Raw genomic sequence first — 21,165 nt, forward strand, 5'->3', positions numbered from 1 at the left:
TCCTGCAGTAAACCATAAAAACAGTATTGTGCTGATCATGCAACAACCCCCTCAGTAAAACCATAAACACAGTAATGTGCTAACCGTGCTAAAAATAAATAAAATAAAACCTTTAAAAGCAGTATTGCAGTGTGCTAAACTTGGCAAAAGATCTTGCAGTAAACCATAAAAAAATAAATGTGCTTACTGTGCTACAAACTCCAATGAAAACAATAAATGCAGTAATGTGCTAACATGCTAAAGACACCCCAGAAACACAATATAAAAGCAGTATAGTAATATGGTAATCATGCTAAATACCCCTCAGAAACCCATAAAAGCAGTATGGTGATGTGCTTATCGAGCTTAAAATCAACCATAAAAACCATAAAAGCAGAAATGTGCTAATCATGTTAAAACCCCTCAGAAACCGGTAATGTGCTAATCGTGCTACAAACCACATCAGAACACCTTAACAATATAGCAACATGTTACATTTTTAAACATGGTAAATCAGTAATCAGTACCTGAATAAGGTTAGCAAATTCAGAAAAGAAAAATAAGGGACAGTGTTGATTTTGTAAAAAATTTTAGGACCTCAAAATATTTGTAGTGTACCACATAGTGTGCCATTTCCCTGTATCTGCAGTTAAGTATGTGTATAAAAGTTTCTCAGAAATAATCACATTTGTTTTGCTTAACCTTTTTATGTACAAATCTTCTAAAAAGAGCATAGAACCCCACGGGAACATGCAAACAACTATATAACAATGTGCCAATCATGCTAAAACCCCTTCAGAACACCTAAGCCTGATTTAATGTGCGCATTTACATCTGAAAGATTTATTTTTTTTGTGTGTGTTTGCACATCTGCAAAATGTCTGTCACACATTAAATAGATGTTTAGAAAATTTCTTTAAGATTTATGATTTTGAATGTAAAACTGATTTTTAAAGATATTTATTAGATGTCTGTACGTGGCAGATGCTTTCCAGATGAATCACTCTTTAACAGACATCCTGCAGATACATAGGTGTTATCTAGGAAACAACCACATAATGACATGCTAAAGCATCTCAGAACAAAATAGTTACAGAAAACTATTGTGCTAAACTTTGAACAACCATGCATGTAACATACTTAAAACTACACTTTAGCATGTGGCAGTGACATTTCGAAACGAACTGTGATTGGTTTTTTGATATGTCGGTCAAACAGTCTCATGGGCGGGCCTTGGCCAATGAAAGATGTCATGAGTTCCAGAACTTCAGCCATCAGTCTGAAGATCTGGCTACGCGAGACTAATCTTCTGATAACAAACCCTTACTGCCTCATGCAACATAACCTCAGTCAGTTGAGGGTATCTCAGAGCCATCACTCCTACTTTCTGCCAGATTTGCTCATCCTCTTGTCATTCTAAACCCAGAGACTGACTTTCTTCAGTGGAACACGAAAGGAGATGTTTAGTAGAATGTTAAAGCTGCTCTTTTTCAATATAATAATAAAAAACAAACAAAAAAAAAACAAGTTCTAAATCTAGTGAAATGTGCAATACTTTAAGTCTTAAGTCTTACGATACAATACTACATTTTTCTATAATACAACATTGTATCAAGTTCGTTTGGAGGAAAGGAAGTGGACAAAGGGGTCGGCTGGACTGCTGATGTATTTATTTAACAAATATAAAATTAAAGTTCACAAACACCAACTGGTGACTTTTATGCTGACACGTCGGCAGAACACTTTCGATTTACTTTTTCCGGTTTCGGTTTCCGGTTTGCGTCAGCAGTCCGTTTCTCTCTCCCTTGCTTCCAACTCTCCTGGCGTTTTATACTCTCTCCACGCCAATTACTAGAACAAGAAACAGGTGATGATAATTTTCGCCCAAACCACTCACTTACCACTCGTCTCCTGATTCTCTCTCCCGCTGCAGACTTTGCTAAACCACGCCCCCCCTGCCACAAACATTTTGTCCTTTTTGGAGCTTGCCATCTCCAGTTGTTGTTTTTTTACTTTATTTAGAAAAGAGCAGCTTAAATATTAGCAAACAAAAAAAAAAAATTATTTATATTTTTGTGTGTGTCTGTGTTTTATTTTACTTAGTTTTTGTTTAATTTTAATGTGTTTTGTTTTTTGTTGTGGTGTTTTATTTAATTTTGTATGTTTTTGTGTGTGTGTGTGTTTTTATTCAATTTTATGTTTGTTGCTGTTTATTTTGATTTGTTATTTTTTGTTGTTGTTTTGTTTTTGTTGTTTTATTTTTATAGAACTACTCAACTATTATGTCCCGTTTATAAATAAATGTCAATGGATTGACATTTAAGGGAGAGTAAACGGCAGACTTTTTAAATTTAGATGATTTATTCCTTAAAGATTTTATGTGACTTAAAGGGAACACAAGTGAAAGTTTATGAGGTTATAATTATCATAACAATGATTGCAACAGGTGTTACCTTTCTTTCGGCTGAATACATTAATAGTGTTTGTCCTGCTGGCGTCAAAATATGAAGTAAAATGTACCAAGCGTAAGAAAGCTCCAGAGACGCGTAGTGCTGATGAGCCCGGTGCACAAGGGGAAAATCCTAATTTGGAAACTTTGAAGAAATTAAAACTATGCTGCTCATGAATATTTTATCTGCTCCAAATGAAGCAATTGCATTCAGGCATTCGGCTTGACAGAAAACAATCTGAAAGACATTTGAGACACAACTGTTCTCTGTAAAGAATTATTGTGTTTCTGTGATTATTACTGTCAATGAATGACAAATCCTCATTAGCATGTCTCTGGGTGCTAATACTCTCTGCAGTCAAAGAGACACAGTTCATCTGTCTATGAATACAGAGGTCATAATACAATCCCATTCTATTTAATATGAATTTTTTTTTTAATTAATGCTAGCGAGAGAGAGAGAGAGAGAGAGAGAGAGAGAGAGAGAGAGAGAGAGAGAGAGAATATAATACAGTATAAATAAGGTCAAATCGCTAATCTATTTTATGAATATTATGAACATATAATAACTAAACTATAAATTAACTATAGCATAATTGATTCGTATTTAATATTATTTAATCTTAGATTTAATATATTTGTTTTTAAAAATACAAATCTATCTGTCTGTCTGTCTGTCAAGATATAATATATTCCCATGTAACACTACATATATTATATTTTTATTATTAAATTGTATATTAGTTTATTTATAGTTTAGATATTACTTTGCTATTTTCATTATAATAGTAATAATAATAATGGGATATATGACCACATTCTACATCTTCATTTCTATTTAATTATATTACTATTAAACAGTAATATTTTTATTAATATTAAGTAATATTAATATTTATAATAATAATAATTGAGTTATAATAATAATAATAATAATATTTATGTATGTGTTTCTATTAATGTAGTAAAAAAAAGGGTGTAAATATGCATAATTAATTTGTATTTGTTAATTTTTTGGGGGGGTGAAATATAACCCAGGCACACTCTTGTTTTCGTATTGGATTCATGCTCTAGTAGTGTTTTATATGAAAGAACATGCTTTCTTTGACTACAGCTGACATACTTTTCACAGTACATTTACGGTGGCTGTTTTCTCGTGTCTCTCACCTGCAGATGATGGGCCGTACTCTAAGGGGAACAAGGACTCGACGGGGCCAGACAACTCGCTCACATCCAGAAGACAAAGCATCTCAGGTATGCCTGATTCCCTTTCAATGCTGTCTGTTTGTGCCCACACAAATCCTCCCAATGCTCCTTCAGCGTCCCTTGATCTCAGGGATCGTGTCTGTCTTTCCCCATTGGGGATGTTTGAGTTCTTCTTGCCACATTGGTTTGGATGGCTGTCTGAGATGGACAACACTGGGGGTTTGTGGGTGTTGTTACAGCTTTATCCAAATGTTTCTTGTGGTTCTTGCAAAGTGTCTGTCTGAGTCATTCTGCTAGCTGGAAGCGTTTGCTGATCCGAGACCTCTTTCTTCTTTAAAACAAATTGGATTAGCTGAGTAAACTCCATGTGTGACTTTGGAAAAGTTTCAATATCTTGACGTCTTAAAGCAGAACAAACATTTTCAAAGGTTAATTTACACGTGACTTTTGAATATCATAAATTTTTTTTTCTCCTTTTTTTTTATGAAACCTACTGTGACTTTACATGTGTCCTCCTTCAAAACGAGTGCTAGAAGAAATTTTATTTTTTGCATTTGTGTATATTTTTTAACATTATATCTGCATTTTGATATATGTACTGTATATATGAATATGTGTATATATTTTGATATTTTAATATAGAGTATTATTTATAAACTAAAGGAGTATAGTATAACTTTATATATACAAAATTTAAAATAACAGCATTTATTTGAAATATGAATCTTTTGTAACACTATTATTAATGTCTTACTTTTTGGTCAATTTAATGCGTCTTTCTAAATAAATCTATTCATTAAAAAAAAAAAAAATACATCCATACATACATAAATCTTATTGACTCCAAACTTAAATTGAATGAAATGCTAACTGCATACAAACATTAGCCGAAGCTAGTCTTTGATAGAAAATGTTACCGCAATATATATAATGGCAGATTAAAGGGTTAGTTCACCCAAAAACTGAAAATTAGCTTGTGTTTTACTCGCTCTCGAAGCATCCTAGGTGTATATGACTTTCTTCTTTCAGACGTATCCAGTCGGGTTATATTAAAAATGATCCTGGCTATTCCAAGCTAAATTGTTGTAGTCAGCAGGTGCTGCAGGTGAACAGTCCACAAGTCGTCAAATAAAGCGTGAGCATTCATAATAAAACGGCTCCAGGGTATGAATAAAGGCCCCATGTAGCGAACCCATGTGGTTTTGTAAGAAAAATATCCATATTTTAAAGGTAATAAACACTTTTCTCTCACTTCCGTTATCTGTTATACGCGGATCCATTAAGGCTATTTCAGAACTTATATTACAGGAATCATTATCATAGCTTAAAAAAAATTAGCTGATTGCATTTTTTGGTTTATCTGTTTAAAAATGCATATAGTCGCAGCATGAATTGAAGATGTAAGTTCTTTGGGATATAATATTAGAAAACAAACTCAAGCATTCGTGATATTGAGAATTTGTCAAATTTCTCATCTTTAGTTAGATGGGAGTAAATGCAGCTCATTTGCACATCCAATACAATATCTGAGACCATCTGTGTGATAGTGTCATAATAACATGCTGCTGACTTTTGTTTCTTATATGTGTGTATTTGTATGTTGTGTTTCTGGCCTGAAGAACTGCGTGGGGTTACACTGGTTGAGCTGATTAAGAAGGAGGGAAGCACTTTAGGTCTCACCATCTCAGGCGGAACAGACAAGGAAGGCAAACCTCGCGTCTCCAACCTGCGGCCGGGTGGACTGGCAGCTAGGTGGGGACTACAGCTGAAGTCATCAATGCAATCTCACAAATTCATGCAGAAAATAACTCATTAACTGTATCAGCCAATCACAGAATGACAAAGTGGTCACCTGACATCTCAGAAAAACAGCAAGCCAAACAAAATAGTTTAGGTGGACATTTGTACCTACAATTGAAGTATGCTAATCCTTGCTAATGTGGTTCATGCACTTTTTGCATTTTAGCAAGTACAACTTAAAAATGTTTAACTTCGATTACTGTTACAAACGTCTATTTTTTAATAATGTTTTCATTAGATAACATGCAGCTAGAAGAAAACTGACTGTTGATGCATCTTATTCATGCTAATGCTTGCTAATGTTGCAGAACATACCGTGATGCATTAGGCTTGCGTTTTGACAAATTTTTAGAACATGACTGCAATTGAGTAGTATGCGCCACATCTTAAAATTGCATTTTATTGTTACTGTTAGCTAATACGCATACAACTTTCAGAAGTGCTAACCAGTGACACATATTGTAATAGAGTCAGAAAGCATTTAATTTTAGCTTCCTGTATCTAGTGCAAACTGTAAGGCTAATATATTTAATTCAGGAATAATTTAGGTAACAAGCTTAATATATCAACATTTTAACTAATTTTAGCTAACTTGGTCAACAAGATTCAAGCTGTTGTTCCACCATGAAAGTAGCTGACCTGAAAGAAAAACTGACCATAGCAGCAGTTTATGCTAATTCTTGCTAATGTGGCAATGAGTACTTGTTGTATTATGTTACATACTTAAGTGTTAAGCATTAGCAATTTTATGTTACTGTGGCAGTAATAAGCCTCAATACTAAAGTGGTCAAGAGAATTACCTTCAAATACCTTTGCTATTGAATAAAATTGAGGTAGCTAAAAGCTAAACATATAAATAAATTAGCTTGGTATTCCTAAGTTGCTTAGCAAGATTCAAACTGTTCTACTTTCATTACAGTTGCTGACCTGAAAGACAAAACTGACCATAGAAGAACCTAATTTATGCTTATGCTTGCGAATGTAAACATACATTGTGTGTTACATTCTTAAGTTGTGAGCTTTAAAAATAAAAATGGGAATTTGATAAATTGTTGTTAAATATATTTTTCCTCATACTTCATTTTGATTAACTCATGTCAGTGATGTGAAAGCTTTCCATCTTCAGTCGTTTCTTCTTTCCTTTTGGCTGGTATGACCATGTTATGGAGCGCATCTGGGCTGATGACATTTTTTTTGTCAGGCATCATTGTGCTAGCTTATGTATGCTCAGAGGACAAAAGGCAATGAATAGCATTCATTTGACTAATTAGCATCTAAATGAGCATAGTCATACTCCCTGTGGAGTGTTCAACAACAGATATGGAGTTCCTCACTATGCATTTACTGTCCATTCAAAATATAATTGTTTTCTATGTTTTTGACCATTGATGGAAATCTTCTCTAGACTGTCATATGTTATCTTGTTAATTTCTCTGCATTGAATGTTGAATGCTAACAAAGCTAATTTCATCAAATGTTGGAAAAGCCAACTTTTACACTGTTCAACAAAAAATGGTGTGCCAGATTTTAGTTAAACTGTTTAATTACTCTATTTTCAGTAATTACAAAATAAAAATGTTTTCTTTGCCAAAGCAAGTCTCACTGAACAAACACATTATTTTGAGTAACAGATTGAGTAACATTTTGATTTGTCTCAGGAGCGATCAGCTCAATGTAGGCGACTACATCAAGTCAGTCAATGGCATCAACCTGACCAAGCTGCGTCACGACGAGATCATCAGTCTGCTGAAGAACGTCGGCGAGCGTGTCGTGTTGGAAGTGGAGTATGAACTGCCTTCACCTGGTAGGAAGTTGAGTATTCTGACTTTTGCCTGTTTTGTGGCATGATCCTATTATTGTTCTCCAGTCTGAGCCAATCTCAGACCACATGATTGAATATCATTGTGAAAATGTAATTTTTTTGTCAGTAAGTCCACTTGGGGTTGTGTATATATACTTATACACAGTAATGCAGAATGCATGGATGCATGTTGATAATTTCAACTGTGTGTTGAACACGCGCTAAAAGACGGTATGCCATTAGAGATGACAGTCACTAACCACTGAGCTACCAAGCTATACTGAATCAGCGCCAGATCTGTGACCATCTTAACGTGTGGCCTGTGTTTACCTATTATGAAAATAAACAATAGCAGAACACTGACTACATTTTATGGTTCATGATATTAAAGAACATTTCATAACGTCTCAGACAACTGTACATTTGTGGCTATTGTGGCTTAATTATAAACACTATCGTTAACTTATATTTACCCTAGTAAAAACATGGTACATTTTAGTACGATCTTCACTTACCAATGCAAACACGCCCAATGTGGCAAAATGGCCCCACCCCTGTCACTTGATTGACAGGTTTCCGTGTAGACGTTGGAAATTCAAATGCAAAAGGTATTGCGATTCCATTTGAGTTTTGACAGTTTACATGCACAGTGCAGAGAGAGTGAAAAGGCAAATGTGGTAATTAATATTGCTATTTAAATATGACAGGCTCATAGCTCGTAAGATATGGAAAACACAATTGCAAACGGACTTTGCATTTCCATTTTAAATTTGGCAGACACTGTGCGTTCACTTAATCGAAAATGAAAACGGTAATGCGCGATTTGCATTTGCGTTTGGATTATGTCACATTTTATGCGTCCACAAATTGAAAACGCAATTGCAAATACAATTTGCAATGCCTTTTGAATAATGTCCGCAATATCATTCCATATACATGAATCCCCTCGTAGCAGATCTATACAGGTGGTTCTGGGGAAGGTGGAGGGTTTCTGAAACAAGCTGCACTGCTACGGCAAGCTCTAGTCATAAATATCAATGTTAAGCAACAAGCTCATTGCTCAATACAGGAGATAACTAATCAGCTGTGCCATTTGATAATGATTTCATTACGTCAGATTGAGTTAGACGTATCGAACTGCGCCATCAGAGTTTCATGCCAGAACACTCTCTCTCTCTCTCTCTCTCTCTCTCTCTCTCTCTCTCTCTCTCTCTCTCTCTCTCTCTATATATATATATATATATATATATATATATATATATATATATACACACACACACACACACATTTGATCGACCTCTAGGTAAATTAACAACACTGAAATTTGCTCATCTATGCACTCTCATTATAATAAATCGAGGTGATTGTCTCTCATTGGCTCAGTTTGGCATGTGTGGAGATATATTGAGATCGTTAGCCAGTCTGCATGACAGATAAATTGCCTGGTTTATAAGCTCAGTGTTTCTGGCTGACCTTCTGCTGAATGTCAGTCTGCATCTGGGTTTATTTATCTTGATTGTCCAGCAGATATGGCCATTGGCCCAGTAAAAGGTACTGATTTAGAGATGCTATTGCCTCTCTACTGTCTTTGTTGTCCCTCTTAGCGCCAGACAGTACCTCAGGGGTTATTTCCAAGACAATAGACATCTGTTTGCAGAAAGAGGGCAACAGTTTTGGCTTTGTTATGCGAGGTGAGTTTGGGTTTGTTGCCACTCATTTTATTTTATTCATTTATTTTAATCTTTTTTTGTAACATTTTTTTTTGTAATAAAATCAATAGTTGCAGATGTAACTACATGTTAAAGATTTATGTGTGTGTGTGTGTGTGTGTTAAAACAGGTGGATCCCATGAGGACTGGCACAGATCTCGTCCTTTGGTGATCACACATGTCCGACCAGGTGGTCCTGCTGACAGGTAATGCAAAACCCAAAATGAGGCATTCAAATTTTATTTTGATTTTTTTTCTTTCACTGATGCTATTTTGTACAATAATTCATTGTCTATAATTTTAGTCATCAAAGGTGTCCAGTTATAGAGGAATCAAGATAAAATGAGTCGTATTCTGCAGGTCATGTGATCTCACAATGGTCACCACCACGAGGGGCTACCAACCTAATGTAGAATAAAACCGCTTTTAAAACATATTTGCCAGATAGCTTGCACTGGATTTGTTAGCTTAGTAGGCTAATTGATTAGCATGCCAACAGTAGGGAATGCAGGACAGAATGTTAGCTTAGCAGGCTAATTGATCAGCATGCTTTACTAAAAACATAACTATTCATTTTGTTGGTGTAAAACTTTTTAGTTGAACTTTACTTTTAATGGACTACATGTATAAGTAGCACATTTCTTATTGCAGTCATCTTCCATGTTTTGGAGCTTCATGTCCCAACACACTATATGCATTTTATTTAAATCCAGAAAGTAGGCCAGAGATTTCCCTCTCAGCTTAGACGGCTAGTTATTATTCTTAGTTTTAGGATTTGTCCATGCCTCTCTTACCAACCACTTTTCCCTACTTATATCAGCATCACGCAAACTGCCAAAAGAGAAAAATAAATAAAAATATGTGTCTACAGAGAGAACATCTTCAATAAGACCCATTTGATGTTAGAGACAAAGACTGCCTTGATTGACGGGTGGAAATTGTATGCGTTGTCTTTCCTGAAGGCCCCCAGACGTTTCGTTAAGAAAATAGAGTGCTCTCAAACAGGTCCTCTCACATGTAGCATTAATCATTATTGTGGAATATCAATAATATTTTAAATAAGCTGACTATCTAGGCAGTGTATTAAGGCATCAATGTTATGTTGCCTTCAAAAATATCAAATATTCATCCAGTATGATGAATGAAGCAATGTATAGTGGACTAAGTGCAAACAAAAATAAATAAGTAAATAAATATTTTGAAAGCTTAAATATATTCATTCAAAATTATTTATAAACTTACTCTAAAGGTTTCATTTGCATAAGTTAACATGAACTATCAATGAAAAATACGATAAAATAAAGCATTTATTATTAATATTAGTTAAAAAAATAAATAAAACCGTTGTACTTTTAACCTAAGTTAAACATGCAATGTGAACTAGCTTTACCATTTTTATTAACTTACAATAACAACGGATAATACTGTAAAAATGTATTTTTAGTTGATGTTAGTTAATGCATTAACTGTAACAAATAAAATCTCATTACAAAGTGTTACTGAATTAATATTAATTATATTGAAAATATATCTGAACTTATGCCATGATAAAATGTGGTATTCCAATTCATACTGGATTTATAGATATGATTTATATAAAAGTTCATTTTATTTTATTTATCATTTAAAATGTATTTTTGATTTATATTTTTACTATGCTCACCAATGCCACATTTATTTGATCAAAAATACAGTAATAAAAAGAGAATTTAAAAAATTGTTACAATTTAATTAGTTTAAATATGACAATAACTGTTTTCGATTTTATTATATTTTAAAATGTAATTTATTCCTGTGATGTGATTAATTCAGAAACTATTATTTAAGAATAATTGCTTGTTTTTATCACCGTATAAAAGAATTTGATCGATTTAATGAATCATTTCTTAATAAAGGTATTAATTTATTTAAATAAAACCCTTGCTTATGCCAAACTTTTAAACAGGAGTGTGTGTGTTCTACATTTCGTTGATAATAAAATGTGAATGTTCCACATATGTTCTTGTACAGAGAAGGGACTCTGAAAGCAGGGGATCGGATCTTAAGTGTGGATGGTGTGGTTTTACACAGCGCCACTCTCAGTGATGCTCTTACTGTTCTGACTCAGTGTGGTCAGGAGGCTCTGCTCCAGATTGAGTACGATGTCTCCATCATGGGTGAGTTACTATTGTTAGCTGTAAGCTATTGTTTTATATGTTGACAGAATGGAAATTCCACATGTCCCAGTGGGTTACCGTGCCATTTGTTTTGTATGTTGCACTTTGAAAGGAAATTAATTTACCCTCTTAATGCTTTTAAAATCTGTGAATTATTTTCACATTATGGGCCAGTTTGGACCTTAATAATCATAATTTTATAAAATAGTATGTATTACTTGTGATTGCTTGAAAACACCAATTTGTGAAAACTACATATTATTTTTTTTTAAACAAAACATAAATATTACTCTGAAACGTTTTTAGACAAAAAAAATAACTAAATAAAAAAAATTACTTGACTTGCATAAACTTTTAGTGTCCAATTAAAAAAGTGATCAATTATTCATGCTACAGTAGTTCATCAGTAGTCCTTCATAGTCATGTTTGTCAACAAGGCTAGATACGTTTTACAAAAGTTTTTTTGACATTGATGTAACTTCATAGATATTTTTACAAAAAGTATTTTTGACACTTATGGTATTCCATACATACCCAGATATTACCTAAGAAAAAATAATTAAATAAATAATTAAATAAAGTGTATTTTAAGAGTCTTAAAGCAAGTTTGGTTTCCTTACTGAATTTTGTTGTTTGTTTTTTTAATACGTTTTTATGTCTCTCTTCCGGGTCAAAATGGACCCGAATGCATAATGAGGGATAATCAAACTACTCAAGAGTGTTTGTCCTTTTGTACAAAATTTTCCTGAAGCACATCACTTTTCTACAGTGGTCTTTGCTCTTTTTAACCATCTTCATTGATTCATCTGGATGAACAGCAGGTTGTTGACCTTCAAGAGCAGAAGAGAAACAACCAGAACTTTACTAGTGCTGTTAAGTTAATTTATGCTTGCTACATTTAGTATAAAACCCACTATTGTTCTCATTGTAGAGTGAAATTGGTCATATCCTAGAACATGGATGTCTGAAATAAACTTTCAGCGTTCAAAACTTCCGAAAATACTTTACTGAATGTAAGGGTGTACTCACACTAGCCAGTTTGATCCATGCCCGAGTGCGTTTGACCACCAAAGTGCGGTTCTTTTGACTAGTGTGAGTGCTCCGTACCGTGCCCGGGCGCGGCTCGATTAGCCGGCCCTGGCCCGCTTGGAAGAGGTGGGCCAGAGCACAGTTCAGTTGGACATGCAGTGTGAGCGCTAACCGTGCTCGAGCACGGAACAGGATGCGTGGCGTCACGGTTTTGCGACGCTCCAAAAGCTCAGCTGGTACCTTGCAAACCTCCTCATACGAGCAGCACGATTACGTGAAAATTTTCGCACCACTAAGGCGACACATCTGTTTAACAACAGGCTGTGAGAGGGCTGTGGACCACCGTGGACCAAACGACACAAAATTATCCACAAAGAAAACAGAGCGATGGACTCCATTGTGTTCAGAGAGCGCCGCTCTTCCTGTTTATCCCGAAACCGTCGCACCATAATGACGTAAGCGTGCTCCGGCACGAATGCTGAAACCCTATGTGAGTGCAGGCCAGAGGGGGAGTGGGGAGGGGGGACAATCGTACTCGGGACCGGTTCATGGCGACCGTGCCTAGTGTGAGTACACCATAAGGTGCAGAAAATGATCCGTTTAGAAATAACAGCATAACAGTGCTGTCCTTGTCTGTCCTTATCACCTGCCCTCAGACTCGGTGACAAATGCTTCAGGTCCTCTGCTAGTGGAGATTGCCAAGGCACCTGGAGCCAGTCTGGGAATCACTCTGACCACTGCCATACACAGAAACAAACAAGCCATCGTCATCGACAAGATCAAACCCGGCAGTGTGGTGGACAGGTACACACTCCACGAGCCTCATTCAACAAAAACCAGCACACCAGACTACTGTGTAAATTGTAAAACAACTTTTAAGCAATTTTCTTATGCAAATTGCTTGGAAAAACAACCAAAATGGTATATTTTAATTTAAATTATTGTAAGACCGTTACTAAACCATCAAAAAATTGTTCACAAAGCTAACGTTATGTCAATGTTTTTAAATCACCCAACTCAATTTGTTCATAAACCATTCTCACAACAGATTTTTTTTTGTGCAACAGATTTTATTTTTATGCAAATTTGTCTTTAACTATTTTTTACATAATTGTACTTTTTAATGTATTAAAATAGTTTGTTACACTATTCTCTTGAAATTATTTTATTTTTTCTTATTTAGTTTTTACTTTTTTTATCTGTAATAATTATTAAGATGCTTGTTGTTGTTCAGATGAATTATTCTGGTAATTTGGGTGAGTTTTGGTGCTGTTTTTGAGACGTCCACATTTATGAAAGTTTTAGCAGTTGTCTGTCTGTGTCTCAGGTCGGGAGCGTTACACGTGGGTGATCATATCCTGTCTATAGACGGCACCAGCACAGAGCACTGCTCCGTCCTGGAGGCCACACAGCTGCTGGCCAGCACTACTGATCAGACCAAACTAGAGATCCTCCCCGCACACCAAACACGCCTGCCCGGAAAACCCCAGGACACTGGTGAGAGACGGGAACATGTAGAAACTGCTGTGGTTCCCCAGACATGGATTAGGCTTAATCTAAGACCTCTTCAGCAGATGGTTGAATCTGATCTTGGAATGGACCTAAACTATGTCTGGAAAACTGTCTGTGAATGAAATATGGGATAAAGACAAACACTCATGATTTTTCTCCATATCTGTTAATTTATTCTGAAATCCATGAAAAAGAAATTGTGAACATGATGAAAATGTTTTTAAATAATGTAAGATTTTTTTTAATTATTATTACATTTTGTTGTCATGGGGGTCAGAGTACTTTTATTGCTATTTTATTATTAATTTCATTATTTAATTATTAATCTTTTATTATTATTATTATTTCTTGTACTTGTTATTTCATGTTTTCTCATGAAAATCGTACGATTTCCTATTCATTCAATAGAATGTTTGGGAATACTAGGAAATACCAATATGGCGGTGCAGAGGCTTCACTTTTATGACGTCATGAGCAATCTAGTTCTCTATTATTAATCAGTTGTTATTACTTTTTACTTAATAGTTATTTGTTGAAAATTCCTTAAAAGAGAGAAACATTTTCCCTGGTAAAATAATAAAGATAACATGTATTTAAGATAAATCGAAGGTTACACCACATTGCATTCAAACATTTAAATTGTTAAATTGTCGTGAAAAAAAAAAGTTTTACAAACTCATAAGAAAACATGAATACATCAATTTAATTTAAAAGAACTTTACTAAGTTTTATAATATTTTATTTACTTTTTTTTATCTTGGGCAGACTAGATTTATGTTGCATTGAGCAAATCGATTTTATTATGGGCGTTGATAAATGATCATGATAATCATTCAAAACCATCATATTGAGCCACAGTATTTTTTGCAAAGTCTATGGCAACCCTTGGTTTCCCTGTTTATTCCAAAGGAGGTCATAATAATCTCTCTAATTCTACTGAAATAAACCTCACATGTATCCTCTTTGGATGCGCAAATGAGGACAAGAAAACATGGATGCTGAGACTGCTTGGTCATTTCATTTAATTAGCTTCTCGTTCTGCTTGATGTCACCCCACGAGCTTTAGACCGCAGGGCAGATTTAATCACGGAGACCTGCTCACCCTAGACAACCAACAGACATTGGCTCGACATCAGACCAAGACGTGGTGGACGAAGAACCAGGCTGGATATTTTCATCCCGTTTATATGCAAATGCAGGAAATGAACAGCTGTCCGACTGTACAGAGCGCATTGCACTAAAAGCCTGTCATCTTGGAGTGTTTGCAGTGCTGTTCTCAGAGAATCTAATCAAGAGCTTATTATCACTGAGCGCATAAACATTTTCTAATTGCGCAGCTTCATGGATGCACTCAGTGATTGGACGACTTCAATTATAGAAGATGTTGAAACGTCAGATGCTTGGACTTACAAATATTTGACAAATATTATGATTTATTAAATCATAAATATACAATCGAGGACATTTTGACACATGACATTTTGCAAGATTTTACAATATGATATACTCTATGGTATTGTAAAATTGACTCACTCTCGGGCCCTTCAAGATGTAGATGAGTTTGTTTCTTCAGAAAAGATTTGGAGAAATTTAGCATTACATCACTTGAATGGGTGCCGTCAGAATGAGAGTCCAAACAGCTGATAAAATCATCACAGTAATCCTCAGCACTCCAGTCCCTCAATCAATGTCTTATGAAGCGAAAAGCTGCGGGTTTGTAAGAACAAAAATTATTATTAAGACGTTTTTAACTTTAAACCATCACTTTTGGATAAAATATGAGTCCATAATCCATAATAACACTTCCTGCATTAAAAAAAGTCCATTACCTGATGTCCTCGGTTATTAAAATGCACTGAAATATTTGTTTACATTTGTTTTGTTTTTATTCTATGTTTGGACTCTCATTCTGATGGCACCCATTCACTGGAGAGCATCCATTGCATAAATGCATTAATTTTCTCCAAATCTGTTCTGATGAAACTTCGATATTGCACATCCCACTTTGAATGGAACACAGATTTTAATCAATAGCAAATTATCACTGAGCATATTAATATAATCTATAGATGCATGACTTCACGGATGCAACAAACGACATTAAACTTCAGATGGTCGTTTTTACTTTGACTTTGAAGTTCTTTTTTCAAGCATCCAGAGCCATAGATGCCCATCAGTCTCAATCTAGTCCAATTCTTGCCCCACTTCTGCCACCATGATTGTGCCTCTGGCAGCTAATTACATCCACCAAAGCTTTAAACCCGACAAGATGACCTCGTGAATTCCATGCATTGCTCTCATACATTGTGAAACATAGTTTATGATGCCAGGACAGCCTTGAAGACCAGATTTTTGGGCACAGGAACAAACGTCCCTAATGGATACGGACAAGTAAAGTGGTTTAGTTTTTCAGTATCCGATCTGTCCTGTTGAAATATCACATGGCTCTATATAGGTCATTCCCTGCCGTGCTCAGGAACCCGAGAGAGGAGGTGGAAGGCTGTAATGATGGAAAAACATATTTGTGAGTGTGAACTATCAGCCACGGCAGGACTTCAATCAAGAATTGACGCCCACTCTCAGAGCCTGTGTCAGTAATACATAGAAACTTCACCCAGAAAATAAATGGAGTTTGATATTTTGCCATATAACTTCTATATTTTTTATTCAGATTATATATATATGCAAATATTGTTGTCGACTTAGTTAGAGGATAAAAATAAAATATGTCTGGAAACAACCTCATTTGGGATTGGCATCTTTGAGATCCTGGGATTTAAAGTGAGGAATAATAGAATATGTACATTTTAATACATTTATATATTTGGTAAACACTTTTATCCAAAGCAACACTGATATTACATTACACAGATTTGATGCTGGCAGACTTATGTTTGCCATTTATTGTGTGCATTATCACCAGGAAATTTTTTAAAACGTGCAATTTCTTAGAAATTTAATATATGTATTCACATTGGTTTTATATGGTTTTGTGCACATCTTATTTAAAAAAAATTGTAATGCATTTTTCAAGGAAGGTTTTTTGTTCATACAAAAAGTATGAATTTTTGTAACTCATGACGTGTAACAAGCTGATCTATATTTAATAGATTTATTGATCTCTGTGATGCAATTATGAGAAATAACATGCAACTGTCAGTAATAATGTCACAGTAGTCGCAGTTAGGTAGTCGCAATTATGTGAAATAATGTCATGTTTTCAACTGCAATCATGTTGCAGTTATGAGATATAGTTGCAATTATGAGACAATGTCACAATTATGAGAAATAAAGTCTCAGTAATGCGTAATGAAGTTGCAGTTATGAGAAATTAAACAGCAGTTACAAGATACTTTAGTCACAATAGCAGGAAATTAAAAATTAATAAACAGTTATAATAAAGTTGCAGTTACGAGAAATAATGTGGCAAGTATGAAACAGTTGCAATTATGAGAAATAAAGTCTCACTTATGAGAAATGCAATCACAGTTAAATAGTTATTGCAATAACAAGAAATAATGTTGCAATTATGAATAGTCGCAATCATGAAAAAAGAAGCCACTGTTACAAGATACTGTATTCGCAATTACAATACATTGATGTTGTTATAATTATTGAAACATTGTTTCTCTTGATTAAGACTTTATTTTACATAATTGCGACTTTATGAGAAATATCACAGACCACACTATAACTTCCTGTTCATATTTTGTCCTGTTCAATTATTATTATTTTGTTTTTTTACAATATTTTGGCAACCTTGCTTTCTTTAATCTAAAAAATATTTATGTTTAATTAGAATGTCTAAAGTTCAAACAGTAGAACATGTACTGTACATATTTTTAAATAATAGATTATGCAAAGGTTTTTTGTTTAATTTTTATTTATGCATGTATTTTCAATTTTACATCTCAAAATATATCAAATGAATTTTACTAATACATTAAAAGCTTTATGTCATTGACTCATGCTGCACATCCCACTTTGGATAGAACGCAGCAAACATCTTTAAAAATCTTTTAATTGTACATTATATCATTTTTTATTTTGCAATATAGAATTAAACTACACACAATGTAATAACAAATCAGCCCAAACCATTGCTAATAGCCTTAGTGTCAGTCACCTGCTGGTTTAATTCCTATTTTAGATAAATAGCATGGTGTTAAAAAGGCAGTATTGTAATCTCCTTACTCGGATTAAGTTTCCGTCACATCAGACTGTGTGGGAGACTTTACCGTCATCATTCCTGGTGTTCTCAATTCCCACATCAAGAGACAGAGTTGTGTTTCTTTGAGACGTAGCTGACGAGCTTAGCATAAGCCACAAGGAAGAGGGATTTAGCGCTCAAACATTAGAAGATGCCTCATTGGTGCTGAGACGAACAGAAAGTAGTAGTATTTAACCTGGATAGTGAAAATCTGACCGAAAGTGTCATTTCTTAATGTCTCATCACAATCTGTGTGGCAAAAATATACAAACATAATGCTAATAGAATGCTAATATGTGCAGGAATTTAAAGGTTTGTTTAGAAATCTACCAACAATGTAAAAAGTAGTTAGCAGACTTCATTAAAACCTTAAAGTGTAACCACACACATAAATACACACATCTCTCCGAGTGTTTTAAAGCTTCTTATGGTTTTCCAGAGATGGAAGAGGGTAAGGCTAAGTAGTTAAATGTCATTTTTCTTAGTTAGGGCGTTTCACACTATTAATACCCTGCTGGAAAATCCATCTCAAGTTGAAACATGGCCACTGGTTTGTTGATGGTCTAAACTGGTAAACCACTTGGTCCATCAACCAGCTGCCAGTTAGATATAAAGGCAGCTAGCAAGCAAGCAAGCTAATCACCAACTTGAACCAGTTAGAAACTAGCTACCATGTCTAAAAACACATTTACAAGCTTGAGATGGATTTTCAAGCCGGGTAAAGAATCACATTTGTCTTATAAGCATGTTAGGTTCAGTGATAAGTTCAGATATGGAAATTGTTATCTGTAGAGGCTTTGTGTTTTATGTATTTTTCATGTATAGAGTTTTACGTACTTTATAGAAATCCATTTTTTTGCTTCGTGGTAAAAAAAATAAAAAATGTTTAAAATAAGAATAGTGACAATTATGTATGACATCTAAAATCACAATTGATAGATATAAAATCGCAAGTACAACAAGATGGTTGCAATTTTTAAAAAATGTCACAATTATGATATAGTCGTAATTGAAAAATAAAGTTGCAATTAATGAGAAATAGCATGCAACTGTCAGAAATAATGTCGCGTTCTTTAACGTTCTGTCCGGATACAAAGATGCCTTGACACCAAACCCCCTCACGAAAGAAGAAAGCCATAGTATTTACAACTGTGAGATGAGCGCTTACCAGGATCAACAAAACATTGGAGTTTCATAAGTATGTGAAGTATTTAAAGTTCACGGCATAGAATCTTTCAAATACATCCAAGAGTTTTACACACTGGTCTGTTATTGTGGTGACGAAATGTGACGCTGAACAAAATGAACTGCTATTGGTTGTTTGACATGTCGGTCAAATGGCCTCATGGGCGGGCCTTGACCAATGAATGCTGCCATGAGTTCCAGACCATCAGCCGTCAGTCTCAAGGTCTGGCTATGCCAGACTACAAATCTGTTACAAATTACGAGGAAGTAAATTCCCAGTTACGAGAAAAAAAGCCCAATTACAATAGATAAAGTTACAATTTATGAGATATTACATTGTAGTTATTAGAAATCAATCAAATTTGTGATACAAAGTCATAAGTACGCTTCACGTCGGGGTCCTAAACACCCTGAAGTGGTTATTCTGTGGTAACAACCATCTGGATGTACAGTATACTTCCTATTACATGGCTACTTGCCACATCAGTAAATAATTAGACATAAAATATTGATTTAAGTTGAAATATTTGAATACAAAGCTTCCGTGAAGAAAGGGGCAAGCAGCAAATTCTAACTAGATGGACATTTAAGGGAAACAGTGCAGTCATACTACTTATTACACAACATTTCACCACATAATTAATTATGGGGATAAGTGTTTTCACATCTTACGAGAGACGAAAGAGCGAGGCCACCAGTATGGAATACCAATATGACATAATTAAATAACTGTACACATAATATTGAATCGAGTTAAAATATTTTATTATACTTTATAAGCTAACCGAATGCAAAGCTTCCACAAAGAAAAACTGTTGCTAGCAAGAGTTTAGTGCCAACTTCAGTTACCCGGAAGAGTCTGTGTAAATGCTGTCAGCATTTATTGGTTGTTACCTCTGAATTTTGCAACTGACCAATCAATATCAAGTATTCCACAGAGCCGTGTAATAATTATTATCATTATATTAAATCTGTCTCATTAATAATTTTGCAGTTCATGGTAATATTAATATAATTCATATTTTTTTTTCTAAAACTTTTGTATGATAGACAATTTTGACTTGCATTGGCATCCCTGGACGTCCAGAATCTGGTTCCTAAAGCAAACCCCTGCCCTATAACAAATGACTTGTTTCATGGGTGCTTGTTTAATTTATTCAATTTATTTTTCTTTTAAATTCAGTCTTCTGCTCCTGCCAGACCTACAGCGTTATGAGTGCTTGGAGATACTGCAGAACAAATGAGAACAAACACATACACGCCACTGAGGCTCTCAATTATACGGCCTGCCCCTAGCAGCAGGACTTCATTAGCCTGTTTGTTGATGAGCTTCCCCATTGTTTTGCATGCACAATCATTTTCCACAGACCAGTATTAGAGATGGATATTATCACTCCGATGCGACTTCAACAGACCCTCAAGACTCCAAATGATGGATTTTTAGTGTTTAAATTAGGATTTATGAAAACAATATAAAGAAAACACCATTTAGAGTATGTGTGTGCATCTATTTTATACATAAAAATTTATATATATTTTGAGAATCATGTGATTAATACCTCAATTTAGTAATTAATTTTGTGTGTTTAGTGAAAGTTCAGAAAAGTGACCACCCACACTGCTGGGACCCCTGTGTGAACTACTGCCCTTCTCAACATCCTGGTCACTGTAAGACATCAACATGGACCTCTGCTTCCAGTAACCCATCCAACTCTCTGGATTACTGCAAATGTAATTGCATTATATCATTTTTACACAATTACCATCCCTTATGAAGGTGATTTGACTGGATTCCCATAAAGCAATTGAACTACTGCAAACACACTTACCATTGTTTGGCATTGCAGTCATGTCTGGTCATTTAAATATATTATGACTTCACATCAAGGCAAACAAAAAATAAAAGTTCCCCATGCTGATTTTGCTTGTGTTTAAGTTGGCCACACAAAATTTCATGGAAAATATCCAGTCATTATATAGGAGTCTGCACATTTTTTCATGTGAGGGCAAAATGTTGTTTGTTTTGCAAATCTCACTTGTGTTTCCAGTTGATCATGCAAATTTGCACAAAATTTCACAGATGATGTAAAGTCATTTAAATAGTAGTCCACACGGTTTGGAAGTTTCTC

General features: G+C 34.7%; 1 protein-coding gene across 1 annotated transcript in view; it reads left to right on the forward strand.

Moving 5' to 3' along the window:
* Positions 1–21,165, forward strand: part of grip2b (glutamate receptor interacting protein 2b) — a 125,422-nt gene that overhangs the window by 82,279 nt on the left and 21,978 nt on the right. Inside the window, exons 2-10 of the mRNA XM_059543777.1 lie at positions 3,602–3,682; positions 5,254–5,386; positions 7,093–7,238; positions 8,840–8,926; positions 9,075–9,150; positions 10,955–11,100; positions 12,786–12,933; positions 13,457–13,626; positions 20,627–20,767. Of these exons, the coding sequence (XP_059399760.1) occupies positions 3,602–3,682; positions 5,254–5,386; positions 7,093–7,238; positions 8,840–8,926; positions 9,075–9,150; positions 10,955–11,100; positions 12,786–12,933; positions 13,457–13,626; positions 20,627–20,767 (1,128 nt within the window). The remainder of the gene's footprint in view (positions 1–3,601; positions 3,683–5,253; positions 5,387–7,092; positions 7,239–8,839; positions 8,927–9,074; positions 9,151–10,954; positions 11,101–12,785; positions 12,934–13,456; positions 13,627–20,626; positions 20,768–21,165) is intronic.

This window comes from Carassius carassius, chromosome 48 (genome assembly GCF_963082965.1).
Source record: "Carassius carassius chromosome 48, fCarCar2.1, whole genome shotgun sequence".
NCBI classification, from domain to species: Eukaryota; Metazoa; Chordata; class Actinopteri; order Cypriniformes; family Cyprinidae; genus Carassius; species Carassius carassius.